The 20085-nt window shown below is 35.5% G+C and overlaps 1 protein-coding gene across 2 annotated transcripts; it reads right to left on the reverse strand.

The window, feature by feature from the left end:
* Nucleotides 1–12093: 12093 nt before the first annotated feature.
* On the reverse strand, nt 12094–13915 carry LOC137717153 (BURP domain-containing protein 6-like). Of its 2 annotated transcripts, none has more exons than XM_088698225.1 (4): nt 13768–13915; nt 13519–13636; nt 13089–13199; nt 12094–12908 (listed from the first exon to the last, which is right to left on the reverse strand). In XM_088698225.1, exons 1-4 carry the CDS (start codon nt 13807–13809, stop codon nt 12199–12201), a joined length of 981 nt encoding a protein of 326 aa, XP_088554351.1. In that variant the 5' UTR covers nt 13810–13915; the 3' UTR covers nt 12094–12198. The 2 variants fall into 2 exon arrangements, with proteins under 2 accessions (XP_088554351.1, XP_088554352.1); XM_088698226.1 differs by having other exon boundaries at nt 13519–13672; nt 13768–13868.
* Between the last annotated feature and the right edge of the window lie 6170 nt (nt 13916–20085).

Raw genomic sequence — 20085 nt, forward strand, 5'->3', positions numbered from 1 at the left:
TTCGAACGTGTTGGAGGGAAAAACGTGCAGGGCTCCCCTCCGTTTTTTTTTTTTTTTAGGTTTCGATTGTGCTGACACGTGGCATTACTTCCCCTTAATCACGTCCTTAGACATGGCCAACTGGATAACTTAACAATCTTTGCTCTAATTGTATTTCTTAACAATTGGACATTGTTAATCAAATGGTTAAACGGTATCTAATTTGACTGAGTTTTAGCATAATTAATTTAATCTTTAAACGGTGATAGATTATAGAAAGTATGCAGATTCTGTTCATCAAATAACGAAAAGAAGAGTCAATAATATTAGATGAAAAAGTTCAAATAAGAGAGTTTTTAGCATCCTCTAGCAATTTTTTTAAGAAAACTGCTTCAAAAGATCTCTCTTTTAAGTAATGCTGCGGTTGATCCAATCAGGCATCCAAGCCCACCCATGCCTGCTTTTGAACACCAGGCACTAGACCTGGCAATTTCTGACACGACCCGATAACCCGACACGACACGACACGAAATTAACAGGTGTTTGGGTCGACACGATAACGAATCGGGTCTTATCGGGTAACCCGATAAGCACCTGTTAAGATAACGGGTTGGGTCGGGTATACACGTGGGTAAACACGATACACGATAAGCAGAATATTATTTTTATAATTTTATAACCCTCAAAAAATACTGTAATAATTATATACATTAATTTTACAATTTTATACCCCTAAAAATTATAATAAATATATATATATTAAATTAACTATAAAATTTATAATAATTATAATAATTATATATACTATAATAATTATACCCCCAAAATATTAAGTCTATCTATACTAATTATATATATATATATATATATATATTAAATTTTATAAAAACTATAATAATTATTAATTAATAATTTAATATGCATGATCATGCATTGCATATTTGCATGATTTTGCATCCATTGAAATTTGATGCGTCAGGACTCATATGTGATTTGTTTCCATTCTCAAATTTCAATAATCAATTTCTTGCCATTGCCATTTGCCAACTTGCCGCCCTTTTTGAAAAAAAAAATGGAGGGAAAATGAAAATGTTAAGAAAAGTTGAAAATAAAACAAAAAAGTGAGGGAATTCAATTAGGGAAAGATGTTGGAGGGAAAAGTGAAAATGATAAGAAAAAGTTGAAAAGGAAACAAAAAAGAGAGGGAAAAATGAAAATTAATAGAAGTGGTGAATCTAAGTATAAATAAACTCTAAGTGTTAGTCAATCTATCGTTTTACGAATTCTCCAAAACTAATTTCAACGATCCAAACCGTCAAAATTGTTTGTATATGCTTGGAGATCACATCAGCAAAAAATCACAAAAAAAAAACATTCAGAGATCAAGTAAACGGGACAAAGCTTTTCAACGGTTATAAATGAAAAATCACGATTTAACGGTTATTTTAACTCCAATTTTGATGATTTTTTATAACTACACTCCTTGACCCTATATGAATACAATGAATGAATTCGATATTCAATTTAAAATATTTACACAAGTGGATACCACAAAATCTTATGTTATACTTAATAAAAGTATAAATAAACTCTAAGTGTTAGTCAATCTATCGTTTTACGAATTCTCCAAAACTAATTTCAACGATCCAAACCGTCAAAATTGTTTGTATATGCTTGGAGATCACATCAGCAAAAAATCACAAAAAAAAAACATTCAGAGATCAAGTAACGGGACAAAGCTTTTCAACGGTTATAAACGAAAAATCACGATTTAACGGTTATTTTAACTCCAATTTTGATGATTTTTTATAACTACACTCCTTGACCCTATATGAATACAATGAATGAATTCGATCTTCAATTTAAAATATTTACACAAGTGGATACCACAAAATCTTATGTTATACTTAATAAAAGTATAAATAAACTCTAAGTGTTAGTCAATCTATCGTTTTACGAATTCTCCAAAACTAATTTCAACGATCCAAACCGTCAAAATTGTTTGTATATGCTTGGAGATCACATCAGCAAAAAATCACAAGAAAAAAACATTCAGAGATCAAGCAACGGGACAAAGCTTTTCAACGGTTATAAACGAAAAATCACGATTTAACGGTTATTTTAACTCCGATTTTGATGATTTTTTATAACTACACTCCTTGACCCTATATGAATACAATGAATGAATTCGATCTTCAATTTAAAATATTTACACAAGTGGATACCACAAAATCTTATGTTATACTTAATAAAAGTATAAATAAACTCTAAGCGTTAGTCAATCTATCGTTTTACGAATTCTCCAAAACTAATTTCAACGATCCAAACCATCAAAATTGTTTGTATATGCTTGGAGATCACATCAGCAAAAAATCACAAAAAAAAAACATTCAGAGATCAAGTAACGGGACAAAGCTTTTCAACGGTTATAAATGAAAAATCACGATTTAACGGTTATTTTAACTCCGATTTTGATGATTTTTTATAACTACACTCCTTGATCCTATATGAATACAATGAATGAATTCGATCTTCAATTTAAAATATTTACACAAGTGGATACCACAAAATCTTATGTTATACTTAATAAAAGTATAAATAAACTCTAAGTGTTAGTCAATCTATCGTTTTACGAATTCTCCAAAACTAATTTCAACGATCCAAACCGTCAAAATTGTTTGTATATGCTTGGAGATCACATCAGCAAAAAATCACAAAAAAAAAACATTCAGAGATCAAGTAACGGGACAAAGCTTTTCAACGGTTATAAACGAAAAATCACGATTTAACGGTTATTTTAACTCCGATTTTGATGATTTTTTATAACTACACTCCTTGACCCTATATGAATACAATGAATGAATTCGATCTTCAATTTAAAATATTTACACAAGTGGATACCACAAAATCTTATGTTATACTTAATAAAAGTATAAATAAACTCTAAGCGTTAGTCAATCTATCGTTTTACGAATTCTCCAAAACTAATTTCAATGATCCAAACCGTCAAAATTGTTTGTATATGCTTGGAGATCACATCAGCAAAAAATCACAAAAAAAAAACATTCAGAGATCAAGTAACGGGACAAAGCTTTTCAACGGTTATAAACTAAAAATCACGATTTAACGGTTATTTTAACTCTGATTTTGATGATTTTTTATAACTACACTCCTTGACCCTATATGAATACAATGAATGTATTCGATCTTCAATTTAAAATATTTACACAAGTGGATACCACAAAATCTTATGTTATACTTAATAAAAGTATAAATAAACTCTAAGCGTTAGTCAATCTATCGTTTTATGAATTCTCCAAAACTAATTTCAACGATCCAAACCGTCAAAATTGTTTGTATATGCTTGGAGATCACATCAGCAAAAAATCACAAAAAAAAAATTCAGAGATCAAGTAACGGGACAAAGCTTTTCAACGGTTATAAAGGAAAAATCACGATTTAACGGTTATTTTAACTCCGATTTTGATGATTTTTTATAACTACACTCCTTGACCCTATATGAATACAATGAATGAATTCGATCTTCAATTTAAAATATTTACACAAGTGGATACCACAAAATCTTATGTTAAACTTAATAAAAGTATAAATAAACTCTAAGTGTTAGTTAATCTATCGTTTTACGAATTCTCCAAAACTAATTTCAACGATCCAAACCGTCAAAATTGTTTGTATATGCTTGGAGATCACATCAGCAAAAAATCACAAAAAAAAAACATTCAGAGATCAAGTAACGGGACAAAGCTTTTCAACGGTTATAAACGAAAAATCACGATTTAACGGTTATTTTAACTCCGATTTTGATGATTTTTTATAACTACACTCCTTGACCCTATATGAATACAATGAATGAATTCGATCTTCAATTTAAAATATTTACACAAGTGGATACCACAAAATCTTATGTTATACTTAATAAAAGTATAAATAAACTCTAAGTGTTAGTCAATCTTAAAAACAAAAACTCTTTATCCTTGCACATTTAATATTTGTAATAGATTAGTAGTGTATGTATTCTTTTTTTTATTAGGCTTTCATTTTCGAGTGTAGATATAGTACTTGAACGAGAAATGTTTTAATGTTTTCAAGTAATATTTATGTCGCAATGTGTGGTATGTGCAAATTTTAAAAAAAATATATTTTTTTCTTAACGGGTCATAACGGGTCATAACGGGTCGGGTCACTTTACCCGTTGGGTAAAGTGACACGACCTGTTAAGGACCCGTTAAGATAACGGGTGTGACACGACACGACCCGTTAAGATAACAGGTGTTACACGAAAACGACACGAACACGACAGACACGACCCGTTTGCCAGGTCTACCAGGCACCAACACAACCAACATGTACGGACAAACTAGATAAGATTGAAAGGACAATGATTGTCTACCCTCCCGTGCTTTCTGTTTGTGTAGTTACAGTTAAGCCACGTCAACATTTTATATTACTATTTATTTTTATCTTATTATCTCTATAAAAAAAATTAATATAAAATGTTAACGTGGCTTAACCGTGACCACACAAAACAGGAGGGTACGGGAGGGCACCGGAAGTGGGAAGTCAGACAATCCTTGTCCAGATTGAAAGATGCCCAACATGTACGGACGACACTGGAATGTAACTAAGCAACATTTGAAAGATTAGAGTTTTAACGAAACATTCCTAGTACTGTTCACTTTTAACGAAAAATATATTTTTACTTTAAAAAGTCAATTTTGATACTATTCACTTACAACACATTTTTGTCCTTTTGGTTGAAACTCAAAGTTTTTAAGTCATTTTCAATAGTTTTCATTTGAAAGATAGGGGCAGTTGAGTTAATTGATAAATTTGGTTAAAATTTGATACAGTGACTCCACATTATTTAGGCTAATCACTTTATTTGGTTGACATATATCATCATATACAGTATATTTATATATTTAATTGTAGTAAACCGGTAATGTTTGTAGGTTAAATAATTAGTGATTAAGGGAATGAAAATTAGTGAGAATCGAACTCTTACAAGAGTGAATATACATAATTATTTTTTCCCACAGTTCTACTGCAACAAAGCGCTATTTTCCTTACAAGATTATATTTAGAAAAGACAAAAAGTCTCTTTTTAACTATAAAAAAATACACGTTTAAGAAAGCAAGTATTTTTACACAACAAACATTTAAGAAAACATTTTTTTTAAGTGGTTTGTAGTTCAATTGATTAATGTTTCGTGTTTAAATTTTTCTCTTTATAATAAAATTTAGATTCTATCGTTTGTCAAAAAAATACAAATTCTTTTTTATGTAAACGATGTATTTATACCAAAGTACTAATCCAGAGAGTCCACGTTTATATGAGTGTATTTGTCGAGTTGAGAGAGCATTTGAGCCACAGCTTTTGTAGGAGCCAAGTATGACTCCGAATTAAAGGCGCCAATCCGCGCGACTTTTGGAAGACAAATAATTGTTTGCGCTGATTTTGGCGATTGCCCATGATGCTGATGCCACCCCGTATCCAAGGGCCCTTGTGAGCGTAAAAGTAAAACCACATCACCATGATATGAAGCAAAATCCACTGTGTGCCTTTTTTTAATAGAGAATTTTAAAGAAAAACTTCTGGTACTGTTCAATTTAATGAAAAATTATATTTTTACATTACAAAGTCAATCCTGATACTATTCACTTTACCTTTTATTTTGTTAGTATTGTTAAAACTCAAATTTTCAAGTCATTTTCATTAGTTTTATTTTCTTTTTTTTATTTATCAAAGATTCAAATTTAACATCTCTTCTTATATTGTTAAAAAAAATGATTTACTACAAATATTGATAACATATTAATTAAAAAAGAGCGACATAATAGTCACTTAATAGTTAGTACTACGATTTCGTGATATTTCTCTTCACTTGTAGGTGAGAGGTCTTAGGTTCGATTATCGTCAAAGACGAATTTGAACCATATTATTGCTAACCTATTATAAGAATAAGCCCACCTCGTTCCCCCTCAGTACCATAGTGTCTGAAGCCTAATGATAAATCTATATGAGCCATTGATTGGTGTATAAAAGAAATCATGGTTATTGGTTTGTGTGTGGTGGGCCAACGAAATAAATCAATGGAGACCGTTGAATTCAATTTGTGCGGCCTAGATAAGTTGATCCTTAGACTCCAGACACTAAGATCTGGAGCAGATCCAATTCTACCACCATTGTCCCCTTTTTGCTCGTGGTGGTAAATTTGTAATCAATTGGCACATAAAGTAGTTCAGGCATCATCATTCAAAAAGTGACCCCAAATTGGGAGTACACATAGTACATAATGATAAGGGAACCGAATCCTCTCCGAATCCACCAAAGCTGAGCCACCTAATCAATTAATCCTGTAATACCTTTAAAATTTAAAATTTATAAATATGTGGAGTAAATCGAGAATAAATAGATTTATGGTTATGAAAATTTGATTAGAGAAATTTTAGAATTTTATTACTGGAAATTATTATAATTTACGTCATAAAATTTATCGATAAGAGAAAAAGATAAAAATGCCCTAGTTGGTTTAGCGTAATTAGACGAGGACATATTTTATCTTTATTTGGATAGAGGACGACCTTATGAGCGCATAGGTGAAAACCATTCGTGAAACGGAATTATAATGAAAGAGTTATTAACGTATAAAGTTATGGACATTTTTGTAATTTAGCCCTCATTTAGAATGCTCCAGATTTTCTGGAGAAAAGAGATGTGCCACGTGTATGGCTGGGATGAAAAGAGAAAAAAAAAAGTGGGGAGATGGCGTTGGCGGAGGGGGGGTTACAACTTAGGTCATCTCTAACCGAAGGGTCTAGAGGGCCAGAGGGTCGAAAATCTTCTATAACCGAGGGCTAGGCCAGAGGGCTCGTGGGTCCCACGAAATCTGAAAGGGTCAAAGGGTTGGCTGGAATTTTTTTTAATACTGTCGATTTTGCTGTCGATTATAACCGACAGAAATAAAAGAAATAGTGTCGGTTATAACTGACACAAATAGCATGAAACATTTTGATTATAACGACTAGCTGACGTCGGCTAGCCGTTATTTTTTTTTTTTTTTTTTATTTACAAATTTTTTTTCCTATAACTTCATTTTTTTTAATTCCATTTTTTTGCTATAACTTCTATTTTACAAAATTTGTTTAATATTTTTTTTTAATTCTATTTTTCTTCCTATAACTTCTATTTTACAAAATTTGTTTCCTATAACTTCTATTTCACAAAATTTGTTTCATATTTTCTTTTAATTCTATTTTTTTTCCTATAACTTCTATTTTACAAAATTTGTTTTATATATATTTTTTTAATTCTATTTTTTTCCTATAACTTCCTAAGCCATTATACAACATTAAATTAAATTAAGTAACATGAAACAACATTAAATAACATTAACCAACATAAAAATTATACAGCATTAAAATAACATTTAACAACATGAAACTTAAACATTTTTAAAAATATTTAACAACATAAAACTTACACGCCTACTCCATGCTTCTTTTGCCCCAACGATGTGCAACAAGATCCTGTTGTAGATACTTGTTTGTGGCACGAGAACGTATCATTCTATAGCAACTCATGTACTCATTTATAGAGATACTACCAATTCTTGGATTGAAAGGTAAATTAGGCTCATCACATATTTTTGCACGAGCCCTTCTTGACTTATTTGAATCTTCTTGGTCGTCATCGGACTCTCCATCAATATACCCATCTCACTCATTCTCCATTATCATATTGTGTAATATGATGCAAGACATCATAATGGAGTCCAAATTATCTCGACTCCACCCTCTTACCGGTTCACTGACGATCTTCCACCGTGCTTGTAGAATACCGAAAGCTCTCTCAACATCTTTCCGGTATGCCTCTTGGTGTAAGGTGAACAACTTTTCCGTGTCATTCCTAGGGTTTGGAATTGCTTGGACAAGTGTCGCCCACTTTGGGTAGATACCATCTGCCAAGTAATACCCCATATTGTATTGACGGTCGTTGATGTAGTAGTCAAGTTGAGATGTTTTACCTTCCGTCAGGCGATTGAAGAGGGGTAAACGCCCAAGAACTGTAATGTCATTTTAAGATCCAGGGACTCCAAAGAAAGCACGCCAAATCCATATGTCATATGAAGCAACCTCCTCTAACACAACAGTTGGCTTTCTCGACCTTCCTCTAAAGCCTCCTTGCCATCCGGTGGGACAGTTCTTCCAATCCCAATGCTTGTAGTCTAATGACCCTATCATGCCCGAAAACCCACGGTCTTCATCTTTGCGAATGAGCCGATTCAGATCTTCTTGATTTGGCTCACGGAGGTACTCGTCTTTGTAAACCTAAACAATTGTGTCATAGAATTGTTCAAGAGTATCAAGGCATGTAGACTCAGACATACCATGGGTTTCATCCATCGAATCAGCTGAGGAGCCATAGGCCATCATTCAGAGTGCAACAGTAACCTTCTAATGAAGTGAGAAATCAGGGCGTCTTGCTATGTCCCGCTTCTGTCGAAAGTATAGATTGACTTGCTGGACATCACGAAGTAAACGCTCGAAGACATGACACCTCATTTGGAAGCGACGTCTGAAATCCTCTTCTGTGTATATCAAGTTGGGGTTGAAGTAGTTATTCATCATATTGGCATGCGTCATCGCCCTGTTTTGTGGTTTGTAAGAACGAACAGCAACAAAGCCACCCTATTGAGGTTGTTCCTTAGTTGGCTGACACACCATGGCCGCATCCATGGTTGATGTTCTGTTTTGTTTGTTGCGCCTTACTTAAACTTCTTCATCAGACTCCTCATCTTCTCGTCGTCTCATTTGCACCCATTTTTCTTCCAATTTGGAATTAGATGAGGACCCCTAGTTGGAATCAGATTAGGATTCAAAGTTGGAATTCATTGCAAACTTGAATTGAAAGAGATTGAATTCAAAGTTGTGTGAATTATAGCCCAATATCCACCCTATTTATAGCAAAAAGAAAAATATTCAAATCCAACGACTATCTGATGTCAACATGATGTCAGCTACCAACGGCTAGTTGACGTCACTTAGCTATTGGATTTGAATTTAAGTTGCAATTTTTAAATAATAAATTATGTTTGACCCTATGACCCTTTGGCCCTCATTTGAAGATGTGACAGGGTCAAAACGAGCCTTATGGCCCTCGATTGGAGATAGAGGCAAATATGGCCCTGTATTGTTCATTAAAATATTAATATCTTGGAGGGCCAGATGGCTAAAATGAGCCATCTGGCCAGCCCTCGGTTGGAGATGGCCTTACAAGGAATCCCACTACCCCGAAACAAGGAAGTAGAAAAGGGGGGAGAGAACGGAAAAATGAAAGGGGGACAAGGATATAAACTATGTATGAATATTTGAGAGAAGTCGAAGGAAATATAGAAGGCACCAGGAGAAGCAAAGAGAAAGAAGGAATTAAGATGTTTACTGGAAACTGAGAGAAAGGTGTACAACCATTTCGTTTGAATCATAATAGAAATATGATTGCTTTTGTCGAACACAGCATAGGTAATGATTCCCATCTCTCTTTATTCCTTCCATAGTTGCTTTGTATCAATCTTTCTTATTATTTTTAATTTTTATACATTGGGTGTTGTGATCAAATATCTTGTTCTAGGGTTTGGATTAAAAGGTCAAGTCTTGTTAAGTGGAGTATAATTGAAATCGAAGTTATAAACATGAATTCTGAATTGTGTGGAAGCATTCTGAATATGTAATTTGGATTATAAGAGTATAGGTTCTAAATTGCAGGAAATTATTAAATCTTCACAGAAAAACTATGTTTCAAGTAGCCTATTTTGGCTCTTGATTTCTATGTCCTTATGGATTTCTTTTGAGCCAATATTACGTGGTTTAAAACTAGACATGTCCATGATCACAACCCACCTGATTTCACTTAATTCCATTGAGTATTGATATGTCAGAATCACATTCAAACTTGAGTCCCGAAGCTGCCAGACAGCAGCAAATACTGGGTTTCCAGTTTCGAGACTCTATTTTGTAACTTGCATAACTTTCAACTTAGAAACCCCCCGTTTTTCTACAAATCTTCTATGCTTTTGAAGTACACAAAACAAGCTTCGAAACCCATGTAAGTTTGCATCAACCGGTATAGTTATGAGTGTTCAAAATCAGGTTAATCTTGGTTGACTAAAACTGCTTTTCTGCAGTTTTTGTGGAGAAGAGGTTGCTCCTTTGCAATGTTCGTTCTTCTCTAAATTTTAATTCTAATTTACTTATCGATATTGAGTTTATTAAATGGTTATGTATTGGGTTTCAAAGAACCATTTTCTTATACAATTATAAGCTCAATGACTTAATGTATTGGTGCACTTACGCCTATTGAAACACATAATCACTTATAGTCCAGAATTATTTCCATTCAAACGTATTGGTAATGATGAAGCTATATTAGATCAACCAAAATGGCATATGAATTGGGGGCTGTTAAATTAGTATTCCAAGTACTTTGACTAGGATTAAGTTCATGTCATGCATTTAGTAATGTCTTATATTGTGAAAATGGATTTCGCCATGTTGGTGGATCCATGTATTAGTAACTGAGAGCAATGCTTAGGAATCCAAGTAGAGGAAATACGACAGACATTTTCGGAGTTTGATTATACTAAACTTCGTGGAATGTTACCTTATCATTTATCTCATTGGTTGATTACTTGTGTATATAATTGGATTACATGAATGGTAATTGAATTAATGCTTTTGTTGGATATCTTTTGGTGTGATTATGGCTTGCTTTGATATGAGATGGAATTCTTATCAGACTTTGTAATAACGTGAGGTATGTTAGGGAACTACGAATGGCTTGATCCCTCCAAAGAGTACATAAGCAGTCTAACGAGAAGTTAGATGCAGTTATAAAATAAATGAGATTAAATTTTAGTGGAAAATCGTCAAGGAAAGAAATGATAGAACGATTATTAACATAAAGGGTAACTATGACATTTTTGGTCTACCACTAAAGGTAAATTCCGAAATTAATTGGCAGGGCTGTACAAATCCGGACCGTTGATTTGATCCATTATCTCCTCTTTAGACACCTGTCTAACTTTTAAAACAAATTTACTTAGTAATCAGCTTCTAGGGATCAAAGCGGTCTACTAAAGCTTATCATAAGGACTTCGGGTCCTTCTCAGCTAGAAATTCAGTTTGCAGGGCCTTCGCCATGTGCTTTCGAATGAAAATAAGGACCTTAACTTTATTGGACTCATTGGCAGCATCATCTAGGATGGCATCAAATAACTTTCTCGCCTTGAGGTGCATCTTGATATCTTGGGCCCACTTTAGTGTCAGAAATATTGAGAGGAGTGATGTCCAACTTGTTCAAGTTTGACATCCTTTCTACAGTAAAAGAAGTAAATTAAAACTTTAGATTTAATCAAAATGGGCGTAAAATAACCAAATTAAAGGTTTGTTTTGCAAGAAAACTTCGAGCTTCTATTTAGTGACTAAGATGTGAACTTCTGTGAGCTTGGACCAAAGATGTGAACTCATAGTGAGACACAAGTTCGTGGATCTAATTGGGCTTGGGTTTTGTTGTTTCTTGACTTAGAAAATTTGTAAAGTCAAGTAAGCTTGAAACTCAAAATGAATTGATTCAATTCATGTTGCTTAAATGAATTATTTGGGCTCTTATTCGCATATTCGACTCAAATATTAAATTGGGCAAATTCGAGAATTGTGCTTTCGACTGGAAAACAAAAAGCGTGCTATCAATGACCTATTCATCACCAATTAGTGGATGGACATAAACAAAACTCATATATATTTCCTTTTCAACAAGCCTAAACTATTTTATTTTATATAAACACTATAATTATAATTGGGACATGTAGACCTGAGGACGTAAATAAGATAATGTTTAGATTATAACCAGTCCATATTATAATTCTTAATTGCACATCATATTAATTAGCTCTTCCAATTTCCTTATTTACAAATGTTATAAGAAAATTAGAACACTTCCATGTAAATAGCTCACTCCCCCACTCTTCCACCCTTTAGTGTAGATAATATCGTTTGTTAAAAAAAAAAAAGTAGTCTTGGACATAAACAACTAACTGGTCAGTGATATGGTGTTACTTTTATTACTGGAGTACATACAAAACCCAGAACTTGTATGGGCTAAGTGATGGATCAGGTACAAGAACGATTGACGGATTCAACTCAATTAGGTTTTTGGTTTGGAACCCAAGTGACATCCTTGACTTTATGAAAATGGCAGATGGGAACGGTTCCTGGCTCAACTTTGAGCTCCTTGAAGGCATAATGATTACGAACCCATCCAGATGTGTCTTCATGGCAGGCTGCCACTGCTTTAGCTTTTGTCCCATCAGCTCCTTGCAGAGGCACCATATAAGTCCTTGTTTTTTCAATTGCATGGCAGTAGAAGACGGCATACACATAGGCCACCTTATGGCACACCGTGAATTTGTTGCCTGCCAGCTCCTTCACTCCAGGAGTTATTGTGTACTTCTGTATCGGGGCAGCTCCATTTTTTTCCACCTCCGTCGCGATTGCTCGAACATTTTTTCCTAACATGGCAGTTGCAAAGTCAATCATCGACTCTAACGAGGTGGCACACTGTTTTGCTTCATTTCTCGTGACTTGATGTTCACATTCTTGAATAGTACTGTTAATCAGATTGGCTGCCTTGGACTCCGGTTTCACTGAGAATTTGTTGAGAATTTCTGGCAGTTTGCTTGATTCGAAGGGGATCGACTCAACAGTTTTTCGGGAAAGGAAAGGTGTGGTAATTGCAAAATTTCCTGCTAAGCGGTAATTCATTGTCGTGCCAGGATGAAGGTCCTTCTCCAAGAAGAAAATTGTTCCGTTTGGGTCGACTATATTTTCAGAGGCATCATCTGAGAATTCTTCTGCAACACCATTTTCAGAGGCATCAAATATTTCAGCATTTAAATGGAGCGTTCTCACCAATGGCAAATTCGAACTACATTATTACTAGCTCATTGTGAGGCTAAACTCACCTTCTCCCCTTTAGTATAAATAATATCGTTTGTTTATAAAATAAAAAAAGGGTGCGTTCTCATATGTACCTCCGTAATCAAAAATGTACTTCTCATCCGCATCTTTTGGATAAACCCAATTCCCATCCTTTTGAACTTGGTTGTGAAGGATAACTCCCCCTTTCCCAACACTAATGAAGTCTGCAGAAATGTTCTCAAACATAAATCGAAAACAACTAAGATATTTTGGCAGGGAATCAGACATTTTCCAAACTTTACCCTAAGTTCTTTTTAAGAAGAAAAAAATGTACTAAGATTGAAATTTTCAAACGAAAAGGTGTGCGCGAAAATGAATGGAAATGCATACCAACTTGCTTGACATACTAAAGTCGAACAAAATTGAACTATGAAAGTTCAAAGCAAGGCCGAAAATGAAAATTCATGTAAACCGCAACGATGAAGATTATTATGTAAAATGGTGGAAGATCTCTCTCTATGAGTACATATGAGTCGTACTAACCGGGCTTGATGAGTTGGCTGAGAAATTTCGGCATTGGTGTGTTTGGCAGGACGGAGTTCCAGTAAAGTTGAGGTGGTGGAACAGGTAAGGCAGCAGCATGGCTTCCCGCTAGTGTGAGCTGCATGCAAAATCTGAGCTATCCTTAGTAAAGAGTCTAAGAGCAATATAAAGAAAGTATAATTAGTAATTAAATACGAGATTTATCAAAGTAAAATCATATCGAAAATTAAAACTTCAGAGCTTACTTACAGTAAGAAAAACAAAGATTATGGAGAGGAGGAACCCCATCATGAAGATTAAGGAATCTACAAATTTTGCAACGGAAGAGAAAACTCAAAGAGATGGATGGTAGGACAGTCGCAGAGATGGGTTCTGTGTTTATAGGGGGAATAAGAAATGGAGGAGTGAAATTGTCGGGATTAGGTGTAAACATGTAGCCTCTTCCATTGCCCCGTGTAAAGTTTCTCCAGCAACAGCAACGTAGAGCATGCATGCAGATGCAGTTGCAGTGGCCTGCGCTTTTCTTCTTTTGAAGATAAGATCGTTGTATTTTTGTGGGGAAAATGAAGAGTGGAATTAAGTGCATTAAATTAAGAGTAATCCTAGGGAGATTAAATTTGGAAAACTAAATGATTAGTTGATGATTGGTTTATTACTTCAACGTTGATAAACGTGCTTATTTCTATTGGTGACACATCATTTAGTTTACAATTTTAGTCTCCAAATTTAGTCTTCCTAGCATTACTCTTAAATTGCTATGTAAACTAAATTTTTAGACTAAATTTACAAACCATATGATGTGTCACCAATAAGAAATAAACACGTTAATTAACACTTAAGTAATAATACAATTATCAACAATCACGTCATATAGTTTATAAAATTTAGTTTAAAAGTTCTCTCTAGCATATTACCCTTTAATTTAAGTTGTATTTTTTCTTAAAAGTGTTATTTTTATCACATTTTTTATATCACATTCGTACCACCTCTCTAAAAAAGATGAAATCCACACGTGTTGGTGGACCCTATCTTTATTAAAGATCTGGTGCAAATGTAGTATGAAAAATGTGAATGTAGTATAACTCTTTTTGCCTGAAAATTTTCTTCTTTTCAAGTTTCATTTATGTGGGAAAAATAGAGAATGAATAATTTTTGGATTCTTACTTTGCTGATGAGCTCATTCCCCTATCTTCATCGTAGAATTCATATTCGGAACCGTTGTCATTTGAAGATCATCCCTAAAAAAAAAATTATTCAAACTAGAGAGCATTTAGTTTTTCAAATGTTTTAAATAAATCAATAGTAGTGTGGGTACCAAGTAACATGTTAATGGTGAACTGTCCATTTATTCGATATATTCGACTAAATGATCTCTTGTTCGAACGATTTTCCGCAAGGATGATCTTCGAATGAAGATTAAGACATTGAATGTTTAGAATTAATAAATTTCTACAGTGAAGATACGTTATTTGCAAGTGGGAAAATGAATGCAGTTATTATTCAACTAAATTTGGAATTTCATTTATTTTTCTCTCTTTGATTGGTGGGGCTTCCAAAAAAGATGCGAAAAAAAAAATTCAAATTTGTTATGGCCTATTTTCTCCAGAAGGTGCGACAAGAATAGATAGAAAGAGAATTGAGGAATTTCAGGGATATTGATTTCCCTTTGCGTGTGCCTTTATTTATAGTAAAATCAAGAGGGAGAGAAACTTCATCTCCAAGTAATACAAATCCTAATAGGAAATAATCACTAGCATAAAGAGTAAACCAAATCTACTAAGGATTTACACAATCACATTTGTACTAGAATTTATGTCACAACACTTCCCTTGAGTATGTAAATACTCAAGTAGTCGTCGTTTTATATCTTCATTGATAATGAAAAAGCAGATGATGAAGTCGTCGGCTTAATGAACAAATGTGAGTTTCAAGACAAACCAGAAGGAAATGCATAAACGGTAAAATTCACAAAACCTTGCTACAGTAAAAACCAAGGTAGGAAAAAACCCATAGTCTAAGGAGAAATATGAGAACTTAAATCAAGTCAAACCTAAACATCTTCGGGAAGAAAGTAGAACACATAGAATATGACCAGCGTAGGATACGTGCCTCATTAAAATCTAGCCCCGTAAGTGGTTTTTGTCACCATAAAAGTTAGCCGATGGAAGTTCGTCGAGAAAGACTAGTCGCTCAAAACCCATAGCTTGAAGCCTTAATCGACAAAAATAGACTTTTGTCAGATGAAACAAGGTTTGCCTGATGAATAGATTCGTCGAGTAAACGTGCATTGACTGTCTTGCCTGACTATGAGGTTTTGTTGCCCCGCAACAAATTAAATAATGTTAAAAACTTGATCCGACGAAAGTGATAATGTTAAAAACTTGATCCGACGAAAGTGACATCGGCCCAACTGTTTAAAACCAAAGTAAAAAATAATATAAAGTTTGCTCGACAAAAATATTCGTCGAGCTAAATTTTTTTTTTTTATTTGTTAATGTTCGTTTTAAAAACAATATTTAGATAAATAATTTATTTAATTCTAATTATATTAATTTAAAATTTTTGTTTTAAAAAGGAATAGCACCTGAAGGTCGCTCGAGGGCTCGAGAAGGCGATTGCCAGAAGCTATTAAGATTGGGCTACCCCAACAATGTAAAGGCACATTGTTGTCGAACAACTTCTTCTTTCAGGTGCTTGAATCCTTCTCTTTGGCGCACTAGCTCCATCTTCACCTGCTAAAGTCTGGAAGACGTGTTAGCCGAAGGATGAGAGCTTGACAAAGAAGAAAAACCCCCAACATCAGAAACCTGACCACCTCCAAGGTTGCGAAATTTGTTGCCTTTCTGTCGCCCAACCCCGTCCATCAACAACTGTCGAGACACCTCTAGATCAGGTGTCAGCTCCTCCATATGCACATCCAATTGCTACTGGAGAGGTTGGCGAGGTACGTCCTTCTTCTGAGTCATAGAAACCTAAAACAAAAAGAGAAACTAATTAAGATTATCGATCATAATTTAAACATTTTTTATTGTATGAAATTTAAATTTAAAAGTAGAACGGAATAGTTAAATAAAATGTCGTTTGTGACCTTGTTGCCATAATTGGCATGCGTCTCTCCCCAAACCTCCACTTCGGAGAAATGCCCACTCACCCCTCATTCCTCGACCTGGTAAAATAGGGATCGAGAACTAGAGTGATGAAGGTACAACTTCTTCTCCCATTTACCTTTATTTGCCGCTGATTTGGGCTTTAAATTACAAAAAGTTAATTAAACCTAACATTAAAAAAAATTAAACTAAAATTAAAATAGAAATAAAACTTACTAAACAAATTTCGCTTGGAAAATGAGTGCGCAACTGCTGCCACTTGATTATCCTCTCTTGAAACTCCTCCAATGGATTGTTAAGAGTTACATCAGGAAACCGACAAGTCATGTAGTAGTAGTGGAGCTCGTACTTTTACTCCTTATACCGCTCCCTCCACACCCAGTCTATGTAGTCGGCAATCATCTTCTCCTTCGTGTTCCACTCGAAGTTGGCCTAAAATTCAACAAAAAATAATATAAAAAAAGGTTTAAAACTACATTAAATAAGGAAAAAAATTTATAAATTAAGAAAGTTGTATACTTACTAAAAGTTGTCTAATCATCTTGAAATGGACTTGGGGAATTCATGTCTTCCAAAAATCAGCGACCATGTGGTACTTGGTGTAGATGACGGCACCTATGTTGTGGGTGAACAAATTGTTGACTTTATCACTCGTTCACCGTGACTCGGGAGGTAATCAACACAGATTCGCTTATATGTTACTCGGGTGATCTGGTTGCTCGCCAACCTTTATATATCCCTTGAACTTTACTCTTCGGTCTGGCAGGAGCTCTCTATCCCCTGCATGATGCACGATCACCAAATTGGCGTTTGTGCTGTGACTACCATCAGTAAGGTGGGATAAGATGAGGTTGCCATATGCTTGTGGCGTCTGTGGCTGTAAGGGCGCTTGGAAAATTGTGCCACCTGCTCCAATGGTGCTGAACTATTAAAGCCTCTTGTCAGGGCCGACCTTGAGGGTAGCCGGGGAAGGCAGTCACCTAGGCCCCCAAGCTTCTGGGGGCGCCCAATTTTTTTATATATCCTGTATAACATATAAATATATAAAACGTAAAAAAATTTCACAATTGAGTTATTAGTGCAATGGAAATGGTCCCCTCCGTTTTCGTTGAGGTGGATAGTTCGAAACATTGTGGAGGCTCCCCAATCCTTTCAAATGCATTTTTTTCTCGTTTGCTTTTGAAAGTACCCTCGAAAAATAAATAACAAAAAAAAAAAAAAACACTCTCAATCTTAGACTCTTAACTGCAAACACTTAGTACATTTTTTTCTCGTTTGCTTTTGAAAGTACCCTCGAAAAATAAATAACGAAAAAAAAAACACTCTCAATCTTAGACTCTTGATTGTAAACACTTAGTACATTTGTGCCTAAAAACGTAAAGCGTGTAATATTAAGTACGTATATCTTTTTTATTTTGATATTAATTTTAATGATATTTAATGTAAAAATAAACTTTTTATGCAATTAGCGAATTCTTTTTCATACATATCAATGCACAAAGAGTCAAGGGCTAGAAAACTTTAGGGCCCCACTTCAAAATTTCACCTAAGGTCCCCAAATTCTCAGAGCCGGCCCTGCCTGCTGCCGACTCAACACTGGTTGCCTGGGCCCTGCTGGCCACCTGGGTGGCACTGGGGGCCGACCACTCACTTTAACTAGAAGCAAAGGCTACTGGTGATCAAGTGTGATGATTGGAAAAAAAATCACAATTCCATAAATTTCCTACTGTGACATCCCGTCCCGGAAATATCGAAACGCACGTGTGAAATGACTAAATTACCCCTAGTTCGTTCTTTGACATTATGGGTTGTTGTGTATGGTGTGGCATGTGTTGGACCACACACACACACACTCACAGACACTGTCACTCTCCCTTTCCCTCTGTCTCTTCTCTGTCTCTCTCTCCCCCGAGCTCCCATTTCCACTGTAAACGTACGGACAAACACCAAACTCACCCAAACCATCACAGATCGAGGAAACCAAGGACACCATTGAACTCGTGAGGTCGAGGCGAGCACAGCCATACCATTTTCAGGTGAGAAATCCTTCATTTTCACGTCGATTCGAAGTGGTCCGACTTGGGTACTATTCATGCAAGATTAATCTAGTATGTTTTTGGGTTTTTGAAGCTCATAGGTGTCTTAGTGAGGTCCCAAGGAGCCTCGGAGTGCTTCGTTGGACGAATTTGGACGTCGGGATCGTCCTGCTCGAAGTTGGCCGGTTTTGGTTGTTTGCTCAGGTAAGATCGCGTAAGTTTTAACCCTTAAAACTTGTTGGGACGTGTTCTACTAGTTTAGGGCTGCATTTGGGTGTTAAAATCTTGAAAAATGGTTGAGAAATGAGTGAGAAAACCCAAGTTGCAGGTTTTCCCAGTTTTCCGGTGACCGGAATCCGGCGAGGGTAGGCCGGAGAAGAAACAGGAATATTCCGTTACGTTTAACGGAATATTCCTAACGGCAGTAACGGTATCCGGTTAAGTTTAACGGAATATTCCAGAATTTTAACGGAATATTCCTGACGGCGTCAATTGACACCGTCAGTGTGCATGGCATGTGGCTGCGCGTGGGGGCGCCTAGGTCCGTGCCTATTTTGGCGCGTCGGGGCGCGTGAGAGGTCCAAAAATTATTTTAAAAATATGGTTGTGATCCTGAGGTTGTGTAGAGCACGTTGGTATATTCATTTGTCCATTTTGAGCAATGTATGAGAAGTTATTACGAGAAGTTGGTTATGTGTTTTAAAGTTAACGTTTTTATAGTTATTTCGCGTATAGGTGACACGTACCCCGAGGACGAGCGTTCGCACTCGAGGCAGGGGGGCTACGACCCTTCCACGTACCAGTGAGTGGGCTTTTGTTTTCCGTATATACCTATATACATTTATATTCCCAAAAATTGTTTAAAAAGGATTATTTATGTTATGCCATGCACTTTATTATTATCGTTTATGCATCATCACATGCATTAGTAGTGGCATACGTTTTTATATGCGTATTGGGTGCCGTGGACGCACAGGTAAGTGCCAGGTAAGAGGTATGCATGTTTACATTACAGTAGTGGTTTGAGATGCTTAGAGAGCTCATAACCTGCACCCCCGGTGTTAGTGCTCCCGCCCAGAGTAGGGCACAGTCCTTCACGTGATGTTCACCTCCCGCACCACACGCTCAGCTTGGATCCAAGTTAGGTGCACAGTCTTGTCGTACATACCACATTTAGGTGATTCCGACTCGTAGGTGACCCGCGATTATTCGCACAGCCTTCACGTGATCGTAGCACTAGAGCGTATATATGTATTACACCCAGGCCTGTCGTACAGACCACTTTAGGTGGTTCCGACTCGTGGGCAGGTTCAGTTATTGAGTTTGAGATTTGAGCTCTATATGCAGCCGTACAGGTCACGTTAGGTGACTCCGGCTGCCAGATGTTATGCTATTGATATGAGTTATACCTGAGCACTTGCATA

This window comes from Pyrus communis, chromosome 8 (genome assembly GCF_041283825.1).
Source record: "Pyrus communis isolate YQ-2024b chromosome 8, ASM4128382v1, whole genome shotgun sequence".
Taxonomy (NCBI): Eukaryota; Viridiplantae; Streptophyta; class Magnoliopsida; order Rosales; family Rosaceae; genus Pyrus; species Pyrus communis.